General features: G+C 48.1%; 2 protein-coding genes across 5 annotated transcripts in view; both read right to left on the bottom strand.

Moving 5' to 3' along the window:
* Nucleotides 1–558: 558 nt before the first annotated feature.
* NKRF (NFKB repressing factor) lies at nucleotides 559–10,446 on the bottom strand. The gene is made up of 3 exons (XM_064518204.1): nucleotides 10,113–10,446; nucleotides 5,694–5,815; nucleotides 559–3,525 (listed from the first exon to the last, which is right to left on the bottom strand). Exons 1-3 carry the CDS (start codon nucleotides 10,385–10,387, stop codon nucleotides 1,535–1,537), a joined length of 2,388 nt encoding a protein of 795 aa, XP_064374274.1. The 5' UTR covers nucleotides 10,388–10,446; the 3' UTR covers nucleotides 559–1,534.
* Nucleotides 10,447–11,715: 1,269 nt separating this feature from the next.
* The window catches only part of SEPTIN6 (septin 6), a 32,682-nt gene continuing 27,208 nt past the window's right edge, over nucleotides 11,716–17,189 (bottom strand). For 2 of the 4 annotated variants that reach the window (XM_064518203.1, XM_064518201.1), the window contains one exon: nucleotides 11,716–15,686. Coding sequence is in view for 3 of the 4 variants with exons in the window: in XM_064518201.1 (XP_064374271.1) it covers nucleotides 15,671–15,686 (16 nt within the window). In the remaining variant the exon portion in view is untranslated. The remainder of the gene's footprint in view (nucleotides 15,687–17,189) is intronic. The other 2 variants (XM_064518200.1, XM_064518202.1) reach the window with 2 other exon arrangements.

Raw genomic sequence — 17,189 nt, 5'->3', positions numbered from 1 at the left:
TTACCTGTAACTGCAATTCTTCCAGGGCAGCCTCTTCCTTTTCACACGGGTGGGATGAAAATGCCTGCAACTGCACATCACCAGGATCTTCTGCTTCACAAGTAAAGGGTCATTCACCCTCTCTTCAAAGCAAAGGGTATTAAAACAAAACAAAAAAAAAAAAAACAGTACAGGAGGTGGAAACAACTGAACAAAAGCAATAGCTGGGATACAAGCCAACAGGAGATCAGATAAAGAAGAATATTTCATCAAGGTTGACTTCACCAGCTGGCTCTGTGCTAAAGAATCATTAGCAGGCCCTATCAGCGACAGAGAAAATCCCTAACATCCAGAGGCAAGTTTTCCACTTGTCTCTTCCAAGGTTGATTCCTGACCTCCACATTTTCAAAGCAGGAAGCCAGCCTTCCTGCAAGGCCCGCGAAGGTCAGCCCTTCCTGTGGCACCGCTGATGAAACGGCAACAGGCACAGACTCGGCTTTTGCTTCCCAGGGCGAGAGGACTGGTCTAGACCTCTGGCAGCGCGACAGTCCTGGAGAGACGCCACACTCACACTGCAGGTCAGAGCAAGAGCAGAAAGTTTACTTGTGAATCTCCCTTGACATACACAAGCACACGTACATTAATGGAGCAGAGAAATAATTAGGCACAGATTTGATTTTGCTCAGGATTAAAGAGCTTATATTCAAAGTAAAAAAATAAGTTATATAACAGTCCCCACATGCTACACAAGCATCTTTGATGCGTGGGTTCTGCATTTACCTCCGGTTTTTATATTTCACACTTCACCATGGTATTTGCACATGTCAAGCAGTGCTTCAAGGTAAAAATCCACTGGAATTATCTAAGTCCAATACACTGATGATTAAGGTGCATTCAGTAATTCTCAGTATGGGAGATTCAAGGTGGAAATCTATGAATAAAACTGTATTGTTAAATTGGTTAAGGACATCTCTCTACATACATACACAGCAGAGACAAGAGCTTGCTATATATTTCTCAAGAGTAAATACAGTTTCACACAAAATTTATATAAAATGTGAAAAATCCTGTTTTTTTTCCAGAAATAAAACTGTATTTTTATTGTCATTAATACCCACTTTACATACAGGTTTATTCCTCCAAACTGCATTTCCTTTGCTTTTTTTCTTTTTCTTTCTTTTTTTTTTTAAAAAGGCAATTTTTTCATTCCTTAGTCAAAAAGAATAAGGGATCTATAATTTTAAATGGTGTCAAATGCGTTCTGGCTGGACATGTGTTTTTGCTATTACAAAACTATTAAAATGTGAAGGAACAAGTAATATCAAAGACACATACAGTGACAGCACTATTGTTTTTTGGGTTGCGCTACTGTACTTGAACAGAACTTTGTCAGTTCTAATTGTCTAGTAACATTTTAGAAATTATATGAGCAAAGTAAAACATCTTCATGTTAATACATCCCACAACAAGAAAATGCAGCATCTCTTTCTTTAATTAGGGATCTAGGAAGTTCAGTCTCCTCATACTTTCACCTGTAGAATTGGACACCGTAACCTCAGTTTGCTTGAGGCATAATAAGCTCATAATGCCCAACCTGGCCTTCTTGCTTCAGCTGGTCTAATAGATCTTCCTTGCGCCGCTTCCTGCTTACCACCAAGTATCTATCATGGCCCTGCCCATGAGATTTACTTTTAAGACCGTATTTTTGGGCAATCTGATGTATCTGCTTCCGCTCATCATTGGTAAGTTCTGTAGAGAAAGTCAAGTCAATATGACTTTCAGAGCGTGCATAGTTTCGAATGATCTGTTCGATATCTCTTTTAGCGATTTTGTTCACCCTTTCTACATCAAGCCCAAGTCCTTCCCTTTTAAACTGCTCCTTCACTGAAATAGGCTCTCTAATTCCTTCGCCATCTTTCCCTAAGCCACCACCTGTCCAGCCCATCTTTCTTAAAATTTGGTTCCCAATGTTGTCTTCTTTGATCTTCTGTTTGAAAGCCTCTTCTGCTGATCGACCCTGAATCTCATTTCTGGAGATGACATCTTCAATGGTGCCTTTCTTCAGGTTATTAACAACAGTTGGTTGAGTCTTTTTGAGGATTTTCACAGCTTCCTCTGCTGCCTCATGCTTGACGGATTTCTTCACTCCAACTGCTTCTGCGATGAATTCGTTTTCAAGCAGCACCTTGCATTTCCATCGCATGCCAGTCATCCTTTCAAAGACATACTCCACCGTCATCTTGTTGAACTGAGCAGTGTCATTTAGTGTACACACTGGATTATTGGAGTTCTCATAAACCACGAGGTCCTTCAGGTCCTTCTTCCTTCCAGAGCCCCGTGACGAGCAACCCACTTTCTGAACCTGGGTCACTTTGATGGCTGTCATGTTCGACTGGGTCTTCTGCAGAATTTTCAGTGCCTCATCAGCCGCTGCATGCTTGCTGGTCTTCTTAGTGCCGAATCCCTCTGCTAAGCAGTGATCCTGTAGGTACACTCGGCAGCGCCACATGCGGTTGGGCATTAAGTCATATTTATATTCAACAGACATTTTGTTATACGAAGCAGAATTGTTAAGTATCCCTATTGCGTCGCTAGCATTCTCCGTGAGGACAAAACTAGTCCAGTGTTTGCTGGTATTAGAAGAGGTTTTCACGGTTTCAGTACCAGGCTGCACTGGGACACAGTCCCTGTTGGCAGCTACAAACTCATCGTGAAGTTTGAGAGCAGGAGGAAAATCTGGGCGACTCACGCCGGCTTCACACACCACCAAGTCTTCATGATAGGTGTGCTTGAACTTCCGCTGAATAACTCGAACTTCTACAGACCTCTGGAGCAGCTTGACTGCCAACTCTGTGGCTCGATCCCTGGATCCATTTTTGCTGCCAGCATAACCAGTGGTCAAGTAGACGTTCTGACATCGCACTTCACAAGCAAAGCCATCTGTTAAGAGCTTCTTACTCTTGGGGAGGTCAGCGGGGGCAATTTCTTTGAGAGGAGCATAAATATATTCAGGATTTGTCTTGCACGCCTGAATTGAACGTGTTAACAGATACGTATAGTTAATCTTATCAGTCCCGGTGTTTGCATCTGGGTTAGCAAGATTTTTCCAGATAGCTGCTGAGAGTTTCTCAATAAAAGCCTGCTTCAGTACTATAGCTGATGGGGGGAAAGTCTCTGATGAAGACTGGACAGTTGAAGGAGAAACGGAAACTTGTACCGTGCCACTTGTGGTAGCGTCCATACTGTTCACAGCCTTATTGGTTGTTGCTGCCTGGCTTGCAAAGCCAAGCCCAGCTGAGTTGGAGAGCTGGAGATCCACCTCCTGGGGGCTCTCAAAAGGAGAACTCGCACAGTTCTCAGCTGGCTGTGCTATGCTGTTCATATTTGCCTCCTGGTTCACCTCCTGCATTTGGTTATCAGAAGAATCTTCCTTCTTGTCATCCTTCTCAGCGCTGGTTACAAAGTGTATGGGTTCAAAACGCGGTCGTACCCGAAACTTGGGGACCATCTTTTTGGGAGGCTCGGGAATCTCTTCCGGCTCTGGACCTATGGATGGAGGAAAATTACAAAATTAACAATACACACTATGATAGGGAGACAATGCTTTCAGAATGATCTCCAGGAGGAGCCTGCAGGCTTTAAACACAGGATTCCTGCTTCTGAACCACAAAATAAAAGGTTTCTTTCTTAAAATATTTGCCATTGGTCAGAGAGAGTATTCATGCCTGTAAAAGTCACTACAGAGATGTGTCTAACTCCACAACTGCCACGCAAAAATCTCTGCATAATCAGTAATAAGGATTTCAGGTCTGAATCACCTGCTCTGTCCTCCAACATTGCCCACTGAGCTCATTCAGTCATTCCTGAAGTGAATCCATTAAAAGTAACTAAAACAGGCAAAAACCATGGCCAAGGAGACAGAGTACCAGAACAGGACAAAAGCCTCAGCTCTGGCTCTACCACAGGCCTGTTGGATTATCTCAGATATGCTACTTTCCTTCAGCTCGTCTTCTCACGTTATGGGGGAAGACAGCAATACTGAAACCTCCTTTCCAAAGGGCACAGGGCTGTTAATGAAAGTGTTAACAGAAGCATATTTTCTGTAAAAGCAGTGAGTCATGACTAAAAGAACACAAAACATGGAGAAATCCACCTGAGCCCTGGGAGACAGCTGCAGTGGCTGGGGATAGGCCTCATTACTGGTAAACCCCTTGTTTCTTAACCAGAGGAAATGCAAATAAGGCACTAGCCACAATATTCTGATATACACCACTGCTTCTAAAAATGAGCATCAAACAGCTGATAAGGAAATATGCTACATCTAAAAGATGGCTGTACAAGACTTCTACTTAAATGCTGCCACAGATTTAGCTCCCACATGGCAAAGCACTACATGCGTGTGATTTCATCAGTGGAGCAAAAGGCCACTCTCTACCCCTTGGAATGAACTGCCTAATCCAACGCCAATATGTGGAACTGTAATACAGGTCAGGCAACTACACCTGTCTAGACATCATACTACTGTAGCACATTCATCATCATCTACTTCATTGCAGATGAAAAAAAAGCACTTCAAATACAGCATAAACAGGCATTGATATTTAAATCAGGTGACAACGCTCTTGCGCGTGGGTTAAATCCTTCAGTCGTCACAGTTTTGATGAACTATGGCAAGGTTTACATTTCCTTCTCAGTTTTGCTATTTTGATGATTGCACTACAGCAGCACCTAAAAGTTCTCACCAGCCGAACAGCTCTTCATGCTGCGTGTATAGCATGTAATGGAAAGCCCTTTCCCACAGAGCTGCTGTCTAAAGACGACAGGCAAAGCTTGGGAGAAAAGTAATATTTTTCTCAACTTTGCAAATGAGACATAGAAGCTTAGAAAAATTAGTGGAGTATGAAAGTAAGAGAAGCAGCTTTGGCAGAGCCAGGGAGTATATACCCAGGCCTAGAGAGGACTCCTGTGCTGTCTGACCATTTGTTTTTAACAGACAATTAACTGACCCTGCCTTACAAAGCAAGGGCCTGCACGCCCACACACATAGCCTGCACGCAGGAACGATCCCCCTGTCCGCTCCTGAGATACGGCAGCGGACTCTGAAGCTCTGCAGAGGAGCCAGCGGATGGAGCTGCTGAACAGCCAGTCTTCTTCGGCCCCTGGACTTCCTCCAGCAGAAAAGTAGCACCTGGAACATTGATCCCCGAGACCATGGGACTGGGCTGAGATATGCAGGATGCTTCCAGGCCCAGGACAGAAACCAAACCACTGCCCGTGCACCAGGCAGGTCCTCACTCAAAATCAATAAACTGAATTCCCATCTCCATACACAAATATAATCCCTCCTCAAGTAAGGACATCACTCCTCGCTATAGCAACAGGGGACGGACAGATAGTCCTATTTAATGATGCAGATCTAGTTCCCTAACGCTATCATCAAGGAAAACAGTCACATGGTAATTTCTACTAGATATGAAAATTTCTTAAGCAAAAAGAGAACTCTGCATGAATTATGTACATCTCACAACATGGCAGAGAAGAAGAAACAGCTGCAGTCTCACAGAGTAAATCTTGGTCACTTCTCTTCAGTCTACTGTGCTGGAGCTGGTCAGAGGTGGTCCTGTGGCGTAGGTGCTCTCCCCTGACGTCCAGAACGCGCGTCGAACAGCAACAGGGATAAGTGCCTCCCTTGACACACAGGCAAATATACTCACTGTCCGGCGGAGAGAGCTGTCTTTTCAGTTTCCGAGTAGGGACCAACTCGAATGTCCGCATCTCCCCGATATCGATGCCTTCAGCCATCTCGAGAACCTTCTCCATGACCTGCGAGTTGTATCTGTGTTGGGTTCAATGACAGACAGAGTTAGAACTGGCCCCACAGAAGCATCAGGCCAGACAACCAAACCCTTCCTGCACCCGCTCCCAAGCCTAATGTCTCACACAGTCTTTTTGTCAGCTGGGATCTCCCCATATTTGCCCCCAAGTGGACAGTTCAGCCTCAAACACTCCACAGGAATACAAAAGGCCTTCTGCAAACAGGCTATATGATCAGTGGTAGCTTTTAGTACTCAAAACAAAGACTAAAGCTGCCTGAGACACAGTAAATAAAATGTTAGCCCCAAGGAGGCCTAGTCTGTGTCCAAGGAAAACCCCACGCTGATTTTACTAGAGCATTAACGCAGGCCCTGCCCACAGACCAAAGTTACCCCTCCTCCCTTAGCTAGCTCAGTACAGGGGGACTGCAGCAGCCCCTGGCGCTGGCACAGCCTGGACCGCAAGACTGGGGCCAGACACCAGCTGACAAGTTACCCGGCGCAGAATGAACCCATCTGTGAGCAACAACCAGCGCAGCCACCAAACTGATGGAGTTTTAAACTTAAATTTAAATATATTTGCTGTTATAATCTACCATTTGATAACAGCTACTAGGAACACCAAGTAACACAGGCGTGGGGAGGAGGAGTCTCAGTGGGCATTACAGCTTTGCTGAAATAAGCACAGGAGTGACTCATTGGCGCTGAACTTCTTGTCTGGGTCAGCAGCCACAGACCACACGTCACCAATACTGAAATCTCAGACATCAGAGGACAAAAGCACTCCACAGCCTTTATTGATTACTCTTTAAAAAGCTGTACTAATTTTTAGCTTGGTAGCCATAACCGAACAGTTTTAAATCCCAGAGTAATGAAAGAGACAAGGTGACTGTAACTAGCTCTGTGCAAACCCTGGACCCTACTGCAGCAACGCTTGTAGTTCCACGTAAGCAGGACATGGACCATACAGCCCCAGCCCTCTGGGCCTTGTATCCCCAGCCATTTAAGTTTTCCACTCCTCCTAGGATCTGGTACATCTTTTCAACCCATTTGCAACGCCAAAGCTGAACGGGGGAGAAAAAAGAAGCCTTTCTAACCAAGGATAACCTACAAACATGGCATGAAACTAGATGCTGACAGCTTTGCACTTTGATTCAGAAAACAGGAAAAAAAGATTTTTAAAATGTTCCATGATTTGCTCATCTTCAAAAGACAGAGAGGATCAGGTCACTGCTCATGGACTAGAGTCCAAGACTGTCACAACAGCTAGTGATACAATAACTTGAATCAGCTTTTAAATACTACTGCTACAAGGGCTTTGGAAATTACTCACTCTTCACACAAGAAACATCCTCTTCCTGACCTAGAGGGCCAAACAGAAATTAGCCCATTTAAAACACTGAGAGAGGGCTCTGACCACGTACTAATGTGGTCCTTGCTTCAGCTGCAGATACTCCAGCTCAGCTTACCTCCAGCAGAAAGAGGTAGTAGGGAAAGAGGCACATGGGAAAAATATGCTAAGAGGGCTAAAGGGAAGCAGAGAGCGGTGGCACCTCTCTTCCTCCAGCAGCCAGACAAGAGAGGGAAGGGGATCTCTGTTCTTCTCTCTGGCTCGCAGGGAGAAGAGTATGTTGCCTTTATGTGCACATGAAGGGTGATGCCCTTTTCTAGCAGGGCTTGGAAACAGCACTAGAGTACCATTCTCCTTCTCAAAGGATGGACATGTTCAGGGCTCAGATCTCTGCCCAAAGGGAAGATCAACCAGTCCCAATGTGTACTTGTCCGACCTGATCTTCGAAACCGCAGTGGCGGAGACTGCACGTGGAAGCAGGAGGCGGCAGAGGAATCTCATGCCTCCAATGCCTAACTTAAGTCTCCCCTGTGTGATTTATGTTTGACACCTCTTGCAAACTGATCTCAGCAGTTGTGGAGAATAATGTATTTTTTTTCCATTTTGCAGTCACCTTTAACATATCTGAGAACACACACATCCTCTCTCAGCCACCTCTAGACTAAATAAATGCTGTTACTTAACTCCTTCCTCACAGGCCATGTTTTCTATCCCTCTGGACTCTCTCCAGAGGATCCCCCAGCTGAACTCCCCCTTAGGTTACATCAGCAAAGATCGAGTTATTCTGCCAAACAGACTGTCTTCAGCTTGCAGGTTAAAAATCCAGACTTAGAAGAAGAAACAACAACCATCTCCCAAACTTCAACGTTAATCACTTGATACAGCAACAACAGCTCTTCCCGAGCAAGAAAAGGCAGTTCCCGAGAAAGCCGTGGGTCCCCTCCCTTCCCCAAACAGCAGCAAGTAAAGCCTCCCAATTGCTCTCCCGTGGTGCAACGTGTTCACATCCATGCGCAGTGCGAGCTTGTGAAAACCTCCTCGCTGATAATGTCTCTGCACCACATCATGCCTAAATCCACTGCCTGCGTCTCCCCTGAGAGCTGCTGGTAAAGACATGTTCTTCAGGGAAGGTATGCACACTTACAGCCTTAAGTTGCATCATTTCTTAGGATTTGAGATTTTGCCACATAGTTCTTCACTTCTGTCATTAGCACCCCAAGTCTGTGTTACTGCACTGCAATTCCCAGCAGCCCAGCCACAAAGGTGGCCCATCACGTAAGACCAAAGATAAAGACATAAGGTGAGCTAAAAGGCCATAAAGACTATGCTTTAAAATGACACGCTCAATTTTAACAGACTATTCATACCATAGCATTGGAAGCTGTCTAAAAACTACGTTCAATCTTGATGCTCAGTGAGAGCAGTTTACTCTTTGGACACAAATGATGCAAGACACTCCCCAGCAAGGCGTTGGGACAGCACCATTAGCAAAAAATCAAACTACAGCCCTTCAGTGTTTACAAGTTCCTCTTTCATCACTGTACAATTTACTGAAGTTAGTCATTAAGTAGTTGCTTCTGCCTTTAAAGGCTTATGTCCAGTTAAAAAATAATCACAACACTAAAAATCACAGTTGGGATGTGCATTACATGTTTGTAGACCTCCACAACCTTGCTAGTTATGGCACCGAGTTTTCTACATGTTAACAGTAGTCCTGAGGAGGTGGGAAACCTCTTCCATTCACTGGGCCCTGTTTTCCAAAAGAACTGAAAAATTGAGTTTTAGAGGGATTGTAAAGGCTGCTTTATACTTAAACTAATACTTCCTTCTTGAAAAAAGATTACAAAGTACGATACCACATGCTTATTGAGTCCTCAGGGGCAAGACACCAAGATCTGCTTTCAAAATACGTTCCCTATTTCAGCACCCCGCTCCCCTTTCCTGCTGCCCTCTCCACATCCACGTATAGTGAGGAAATAAAACCGGCCAACAACCTACATCCTCCCATGCCAGCCCCTCCCTTCCCAAAGCTTCTGGGGCGATTTGCTAAAAGCAGCTCTGTCCAAGCCTCAGCGCGACACCGCGGACATGCTCCGGCCAAGCTTCGCGGCGATTCCCCGGCGTCGCAGCGCGGAGCCGTGATGGCAGCCCCGGAAAGCGGGACGTCCGGGAGGAGCGCAGGAGGACGCCCGCACTCGGCTGCCCTGGCAGGCCGGCCTGGCCGAGCAGCCCGGCCTCCCTCCCAGAGCCTGGTTCGCGCTCCCACCCTGACTCCTGCGGGAGGACCTCACTGTCCCCACGGCGTGCGGGCCCGGATCCCGCCGCGCCCCCAGGCCCTTCCTGCGCCCCCAGGCCGAGCTGCGCCGTAGAGGGGGCCCCAGGTGGGAAAGAGCGCCCCAGGCCCCATAGAGCCACGGCCCAGCCCCATGGCCCGGGGAACCGGGGCCTGTCACAGCACCCCCCGGGCCCCCTTCTGCTCAGGCCCCACATCGGGGCCCAACACTCTCAGGGCCCCCCAACACACTCACAACCCACCTCGGGGCCCCCCCAACACACCTCGGGGCACCCCCCAACACTCCAGACCCACCTCGGGGCCCTCCAACACATCTCAGCCCCCCCCCCTTGCTCAGGACCCACCTCAGGGCCCCCCCTTGCTCAAGACCGACATCAGCCCCCTCCCAACACCTCACACACCCCCCGGGCCCACCTCAGGGTCCCCCCTGACTCCTCAGCCCCCTCCCCTAACATGCACCATGGGGCCCCCTCTGCTCAGGACCCACCTCTGCCCCCCCAGCACCTCGGGGCCCCCCAACACACCTCGGGCCTGACCTCAGGGCCCCCCCAGGACCCACCTCAGGGCCCCCCGGGCCTCCGGCCCCCCACCTCACCCCCAGCGGCGCCGGGGCCCCGCTGCCCGGCAACCGCCCCCCCGGCTCCCCCCACCCCCGCGGCGGGGCGGCCGCGCTCACCTGCAGCCCATGAAGACGTGGTTGGCCCAGAGGACGGACAGCGAGAGCAGCTGGTCGATGGCGGCGCCCGGGTACCCGCGCAGGTGGCGCAGGATGAAGCGGCGGCGCAGCGCCCAGTGCCGCTCGCTCTCGTTGTACTGCCGCCACTGCTCCAGCACCGCCTCGGGCACCGCCTCCGCCTCCGCGTCCGGCGGCGGCATCGCCGGCGGCCACCGCTGCCGCCGCTCCTCGCGCTCGGGCGCCGCCGCCGCGGAGTCCCCGCCGCCGCCGGGCATAGAGGCGGCGTGAGCCCCGCCGGGCAGCAGGCCCCACGTGCGGCCCAGGCCGCGGCCCGGGACGCCGGCGGCAGCGCCGCCGCCGCCACGCGCGCCCCCCCGCCTCCCGCCCGCCCGCCCACGCCGCCGCCGCCGCCGCGCGCCCCCTCCCCTGGCGCCCCGCCCGCGGCGCCGCCGCCGCCCCCCTCCCCCCGCGTCGCCCCGCTCGCGCGGAGCGCTCCGCCGGCCGCCGCCTCACGTGGCCTCTGCGTCACGGCCGCGCGAGACGCCGCGAGACGTCGTCACCGCCTCCCCCCGCCCCGCGGCGTCGCCTGGCGGCCGGAGCCCGCGCAGCGCCGGACGGGAACGGGAACGGGAACGGGAACGGGGACGGGGGCGGGGGGGCGCTGGGGGCCGGGCCACGGCCCGACGGGAGCCGCCGCGGGGAGCAGAAGCCGCCACGGCCCTTCTCGTCCCGGCGGGGGGAACCGAGGCCCGGAACGGGAGCTGCGGCCGGCGGCCTTCAAACCCCCGAAAAGGGCGATTTGGGAGGGACTGCGCTGCCTCGGGCAGCCCGGGGCGCGGTGACCTCCTCCCGCGCGCTGACAGACGCGGCCTCTCCCGGGCGCTGCTCCGGGCAGGCGGCCCCGTCTCGACCCCTCGGGTAACGGACGGCTGGGGCCGAGCGTCGCCAGGAGGCAAGTTACGCAAAGGTTTTAAAGCCGAATTAGAGAAAGGCCGTGGCCGGACCTCAGGCGCGGGAACCACGGCCCCCGGCAGCTCGGAGCGAGCTGTTACAGCACAGGCTTCCGCTCCCCCACGAGCGGCCTTACCGACCAGAGATGGTATTCCCGGTGTCTAGTCTGAGCCTCGGGGCACCCCCACAACAAATGCCCACCTGTAAGTTTTGGAGTAAAACAAGAGGTGAAAAAACAATTCACATCAGCTATAAAAAGCATGTTTACCCAGTGCGAACTTTGGCATCTGGCTTATTTCTGTTTTTGTATCACGGCCCGAGCAGAATCGGGCCCGGCACACTCCCACTGTACCAAACCAAACCCGCTCTCGTGACGGCGGCTGACGGTTCGGAGGGGACGCGAGCGGTCTGCGCGGTGCCGGGAGGGGGAGGCAGCACCACGGGGATGTCCGCTCGGCGGGCTGCACGGAGAACGGCCGCAGAAGCCGCGCTAGCCCCGAAAGCGTCTCCTTTAGCGACCCCGTAAAACCCCGCTTCAGACACGCCAGTCCCAGCACCTCGCTGGCCTCGGCAGAGCTCACCTCCATAGCTGTGCGAGTTTCCTCAGCCCCAGGCCAGACACTTACGCAGAAAGCATGACAGCACACACATAGGCCTTTATATTTTTTATTTAAAATTGACATTAAAGTTAGAAAGGTATCAGGCTAAACAGTGCTGGTTCTTCAATGTTTGTCATGTAAATATATAACTCAGTGCAGTACTCACACTTCCATTTGTAAAAAGGAAACAAAAATAAGAGGGGAGACAGTAGAACACAGCTTGGAAAACATGCAGTGAGTGTTCGAGGGCAGGACAAGACGAGCGAGAAGTGCTAGGACTGGCTTCAGTGCATTTTTAGGACACTGTGCTCTGCTCACATGAGATTTGGATGGAGTATTATTATTATACCAGCTGTCAACATCACCTCTCCCTCCTGATACTGCTAAGAATAAGATCATTTTCTAACTTTAAAGAACAGGAGGAGGTGCAATTATCTGCATATTTTTAATGCAATTGATGGTCTAGTTAAAAAAAAAAAAAGTACCCCTCGACCCCCGTCGATCAGGCAATGGAGCTTGTTTAGTGAGGTGGTGAGACACAGGAGGACACCAATGCAAACACACGGTTCTTCTTACTTTATTTCTTTGTTGAAATTAAATATTTCGTGGCTGCCAACATAGCAAATTGCACCATGTTTATACTTCCTTTGACTTTGAATGCAACAGTTTCCAAAACCAACCAAACAACAGCATATTGAAAATATTCCGTAGGCTTCAAACCTTGTGGAAGCCCATGACATTTATATCGTTAAAGACAAAATTAGAAAAAAAAATTGCTCATAACAATGTTTGAAAATGTATTCGCTACATCATTAGTCCAAACATCACATGTCTGTTGCTCTTCAAAATTTTAGGTAAACAATCAGTTTCCCCCTGTATTATTCTGTCTTGTCACACAAATTACAAGACACTTCAATTTTAAATACCATGCAAGTCAGTAAAAGAGCTTCTTTCCAAGACACTAACACTGAAGATTTGTTTCCCCTCCCTCCCCAGACATAAGATCCCTAAACGCTTCTAGAAGTGGCAGTCTTCTCCCTCAGACCCAGTGCAGCTGGCGAAGACAGATTAAAAAAAGCTACAGAGAGAGAAAGGGAAAAAAAGAGAAAAAAACAGAAGATTATCAAAAAGAGAAAGACATTCAAAAAGCAGGAGAAAGAGATGCAACATGGAAACAGCTGACAGAGGAGAGATGGAACCTCTTCTATGAGGCTGTATATCTTATGGTACCTACTACTTCAAGGAAATCACATAAGTAAACCCCCTTTAAAAAAAGAAGTCTTTTAATAACATTCTAATAAGGCAAATGGTCAAGAAAGACAGCCAGTGACCTGCAGCATGGGAAACAAAAGCCAGATTAAATGCTCCTTTTAACAAATAACCTAGAAAACACTGAGAAAATGATATTGACTGGTTTGGGGAGCAGGCCTACCTTCCACAGTAATAAAAGAAGTAAATACTCAAGTTATTTTAACTTGCTTTAAAAAAAAAAAAAGAGCCAAAGCATTTTAAGGGAAATAAAATTGTATTTACAGTGAAACAGGATACCTGAGATAATATAAATACATTGCAATCAAGAGTTTTAATTACTTTGATTGCTGGAAATGCAGGCCACACCTTAGTTTCAAGGGGTTCCTGCACAAGGTGTGCTGCTGGACTAACAGCCTGTGGACCGGAAGAGTTGAGAACTGTTTTAAACTTTGCTCTTTATTTATGTTACAATGTGTATCACTGAATACAAAGTTTTCATTTGGTAGCACTGATCCAAGATGCTCTGAATGACATCTTTCAGCGCAAACCAAAATACTTGAGAAGTAGAGGGTCTAAAGCAAAATTTACCAGCAGATGTGGACCAGGGAGCTGCCCAAAAAACATGTCCCTGAATATCGAATTTTGCAAGGCAATGAAAAGCACGTTACTGGGAAATATTAATAAATGCTCTGGTGATCAGACAAGCTCTGACCACCACGGCCCACATGTGTTTTACAGGGTGTTGGTTTGCAGATAGGGAGGTTTGAGCATCATCCAGACTACCTCTCCAGGTAACATGCCAAGCAACAGCTTGTGCTGAAAATCACATTACCTCGCGTGGCGAGGTCTGAGGTGTGCTCATCCTCCAAAAAACCTAGGACTTGAGGAGCCTTTGTTGAAACTACTTGCCAGGACATCCTGACCTTTCAGCAGGGCCGGGACAGGTGGATTCCTCCACGCAGGGAGAGCTTAGCCCGCGCACAGTGCAACGGAAGCATCAGGGCCACAACAAGCACGTCTGAAATGGCAATGAGTATTAAACGCTGGTTTTCAGGTAGCATGAATTAGCAAAAGAAAAAAAAAGCAAATTAAAAATAGATAGATGATGTCACGAAAGGACACCAAGTATAAAGAGAAAAGAATTTTTAATCTCTCAACTATGCCATAATTAAACTAAGGTGGTGTTGTCATCTTAACGTCACCAATAAATACATTTAAACTGCATTGTTATTTTGCCAGCAAAAATAACTCACTTATTTCCACATCCCTTAATCATCTGGGTGAAGAGGGTCCAGGAAAAAGGGGAATCCATTAATTGTAGGGAAAAAAATTAGATTTAAAGTTGCAGTCTCCAAAACCTCATTACGGACTTATTTTACATTGTTTAACAAAAACAATAACCGCCAGTACATAGTAAAGACAGATTCACAATGAGAATATACGATATAGCAAGGGTAACACCATGGAAAGGTCACAGCTGAAATGCTGTCACGTTTTATTAGACCCTCCGATTTAACAAGTAAATGAAGGTCCATTCCAGCCCATTGTATTCAGGGGTAATTACTCAGTACAGAGCCATGGGTTACTGTAAAAGAAGGGCAAAGAAAACAAAAAACAAAAGAAATAAATGTTAACCAGAATTCACTGTCTGAGGAAGACTTTATTATTTTCTTTCTTTTTTTTTTTTTTTAAAGAATTTCCTCATCCAGAAATACAGAGAAGACACCTGCAGGCAAACCATAGTTGTACTTGGCCACTGAGCAAATTCCTGGCCCCACTGAAACACAGAGCAAAACACCCTCCCTTTTAGTGCAAATCTTGCATTAAAAAAAGGCTTTTGCTGAATAGAAAAAGTAAAAAACAACCTATAAACATCTGTACACTCCTAAACAGATGCCAAGTAATATAAAAAAAACCTTAGGTAATACTTTTTGCATTAAAACCAGAAATTGTTGGAATTATCAAGAAGAAAGATAAAGAAACATCATCATCTTTCTTCACAAACACTGATACTTGGAGCGAGGTGACCACTTTTCCCTGAGACTGGATCCAGGACACGCATCGAGCCCAGCACAGGGACAGGGAGACAGGGCCAGAGACCCCTTGGGACCCCCGCAGCATTCAGGGAGTGCTTAGCGGCAAGCCTTGGATCCGCGTTTGGAGATCCCCCAAGCCTGGCGAGCGGAGGACTCAGGCCCATGCCTCAGGGGGTGTCAAGTTTTGCGAAAAGTCCTTTAACACTATTTGAGTCACACGTGTAACAGCACAGCTGGGTAATGATGGGTTAGGCAGAGCGGACTGAAAAGGGGAGGGGGCGGCCGCTCTCTCGAGACACAGCACGCCCCACCACAACGCGGCACCGGGCGGCACTCGCGGCGGGCCCGCAGCAGGCACGGAACGCACCAAGCGGCTGCGCTCTGCTGTCACGCAGCCCTCACACCAAACAGTGCGAAGGGACAAAAAGGCGTAACAATTCAGAAGAGGGGACACTAGCACTACAAGCACTTGGCAGCCTGCTATTGACCGAAAGAGAAGAGAGATCAGCAACTAGCATCTGTTGCCAGTTCCACATAGGTTATTGCCGAGTTCTTCACAGAAGCTAATAACCCAGAACAGCCAACGGTGCAGGCTCTTGCTTAAAAAAAATGGTGAGCTGAGTAAGGGAGCAATGAGGAAAGGTGAGCAAACAGGCACAATGGCATAGCTGCATGTTAACCGAATGTGGGGGCATTCGCTTCTGCTGCGAAGGGAAGGGTTCTACAGGAAACCCGAACTGAAAATGAAAGAAAAAGGCAGATTAATGGTTTTATGGATTAATGACAAAAAATAAAATAAGAACATAAATATGTTTCCTAACACACACACAAAAGGAAATGTTGCTAAGTGTTAATACAGTTTAATTTGACCACAAAACATGCTTTATGCAGGCACACGCATGCAAACACGCACACACACTCAGCAGTGGGATGAACCAAACTTCGTTTTTAAAACAATCCCTTCACAGTTTTGCAAGCTACAAGATTCATCAGCTGTGACTTATATATATCCTTGCAAAACAGTGAAGCTCTGGAATACTTTATGGAACAATATTGAGGGATTTTTTTCTGAATTCTGAAAAAGTACCATATATACATGTTTAGTTTAGCAAGGACAAATGCCCATTGAAAAGGCACTGTCTGCATTTGTATACTGGGAACAAAGAACTTTATTCGATTCAAAGCCCAGCACACAACAGTGCACAGTTACAAGGATTGCCAAAAGCAATCCAAAACCAACACAAATCAGTAATGTTCACTCTAACTGCACTTTAGCAGTGCCTTCGTACTCAGCACCAGAATGAACACTGTTATTCTTTGAGCTTATTTTCCACATTCAGCCCCTGAGAAGTGAAGGATTGTTCTTTTCATTGTTTTACACAGTTACCGTTAGCAGTAGAGACATTCATTCTACCAGACTGCTCAGGACGACTGCGAGCTCCAGTTCGAGTCAGCGCAAGACCCTTCTGAAGCTCTTCTGTTAAGTGGAATGTCCCATTGAAATTAAATTCAAATGCTTCTTGCTGACAGCGTAACGTTTACTTGCTTTTCCATTTCCTTTGGTTGGGCTAAGGGGGAAGGAATCCTAGAATCGGCTTTTCTTTCCCTATTTAAGGGCAGGCTGTAAGTTATTTTGAAACTGGATCCTAGAAAGAAGGTAAATCCTAGGAGGTTTGTCTGCCGGGAAGGCTGGCTTAGAGGCTGAGTTTTTAGGGCGATTTATAGTTACGGGCTGCTGTTCCAACAGGTTTGCTCTCAGCGGCCCGTGCGTCTCTTGGCTTGGGGGGTGTTGTCTCCCCCATCTTGGATTATAGGTTCTGCTGCTCCATCAAGAAGCAAGACATTCCTGGAGGAGCTTTCCTTTTCCTCTCACCAGAGAATCAAAAGCAAATTAAAAAGGCTCATTTAAACACATTCAGCCCAGCTATAAGTAACCCACTGTCATTAGCAGTTTAATTAATAACCCTAATGAAGATGCTGCTCTCCTGCCAGGCAGGTGCAGGTCTTACACAGCTCTGTTCAAACGAGCCTCCATGTGACAACAGACGCAGGCACTTCGCGCTGGAGACGCTCACTTATGGCAAGGTTTGTTAACCCTTGCAGGCACCCCTAGCTGTTCCACCAGCCCACCCATGACTATGTGGCCACCTCACGTCCACGCTCACGTGAAGGCTGAGATGTTTCGGACAGGGTGGCAGCAGCTGGAGTGGGGTGACTCAGCCTAACGCTGCCAACCGAGG

The sequence above is a fragment of the Dromaius novaehollandiae genome, chromosome 11, assembly GCF_036370855.1.
Source record: "Dromaius novaehollandiae isolate bDroNov1 chromosome 11, bDroNov1.hap1, whole genome shotgun sequence".
Taxonomy (NCBI): Eukaryota; Metazoa; Chordata; class Aves; order Casuariiformes; family Dromaiidae; genus Dromaius; species Dromaius novaehollandiae.
Note: the sequence above shows the minus strand (reverse complement) of the source record. Positions and strands in the feature narration are given on the sequence as shown.

What these genes read in the sequence shown, in the direction of transcription:
- NKRF (XM_064518204.1), bottom strand. Translation starts at nt 10,387, where the DNA reads ATGCCCGGCGGCGGCGGGGACTCCGCGGCGGCGGCGCCCGAGCGCGAG. An exon ending in CACGTCTTCATGGGCTGCAG is followed by an intron (nt 5,816 to 10,112) that starts GTGAGCGCGGCC and finishes AACCCAACACAG; the next exon opens with ATACAACTCGCAGGTCATGG. An exon ending in ACAGCTCTCTCCGCCGGACA is followed by an intron (nt 3,526 to 5,693) that starts GTGAGTATATTT and finishes CTCCATCCATAG; the next exon opens with GTCCAGAGCCGGAAGAGATT.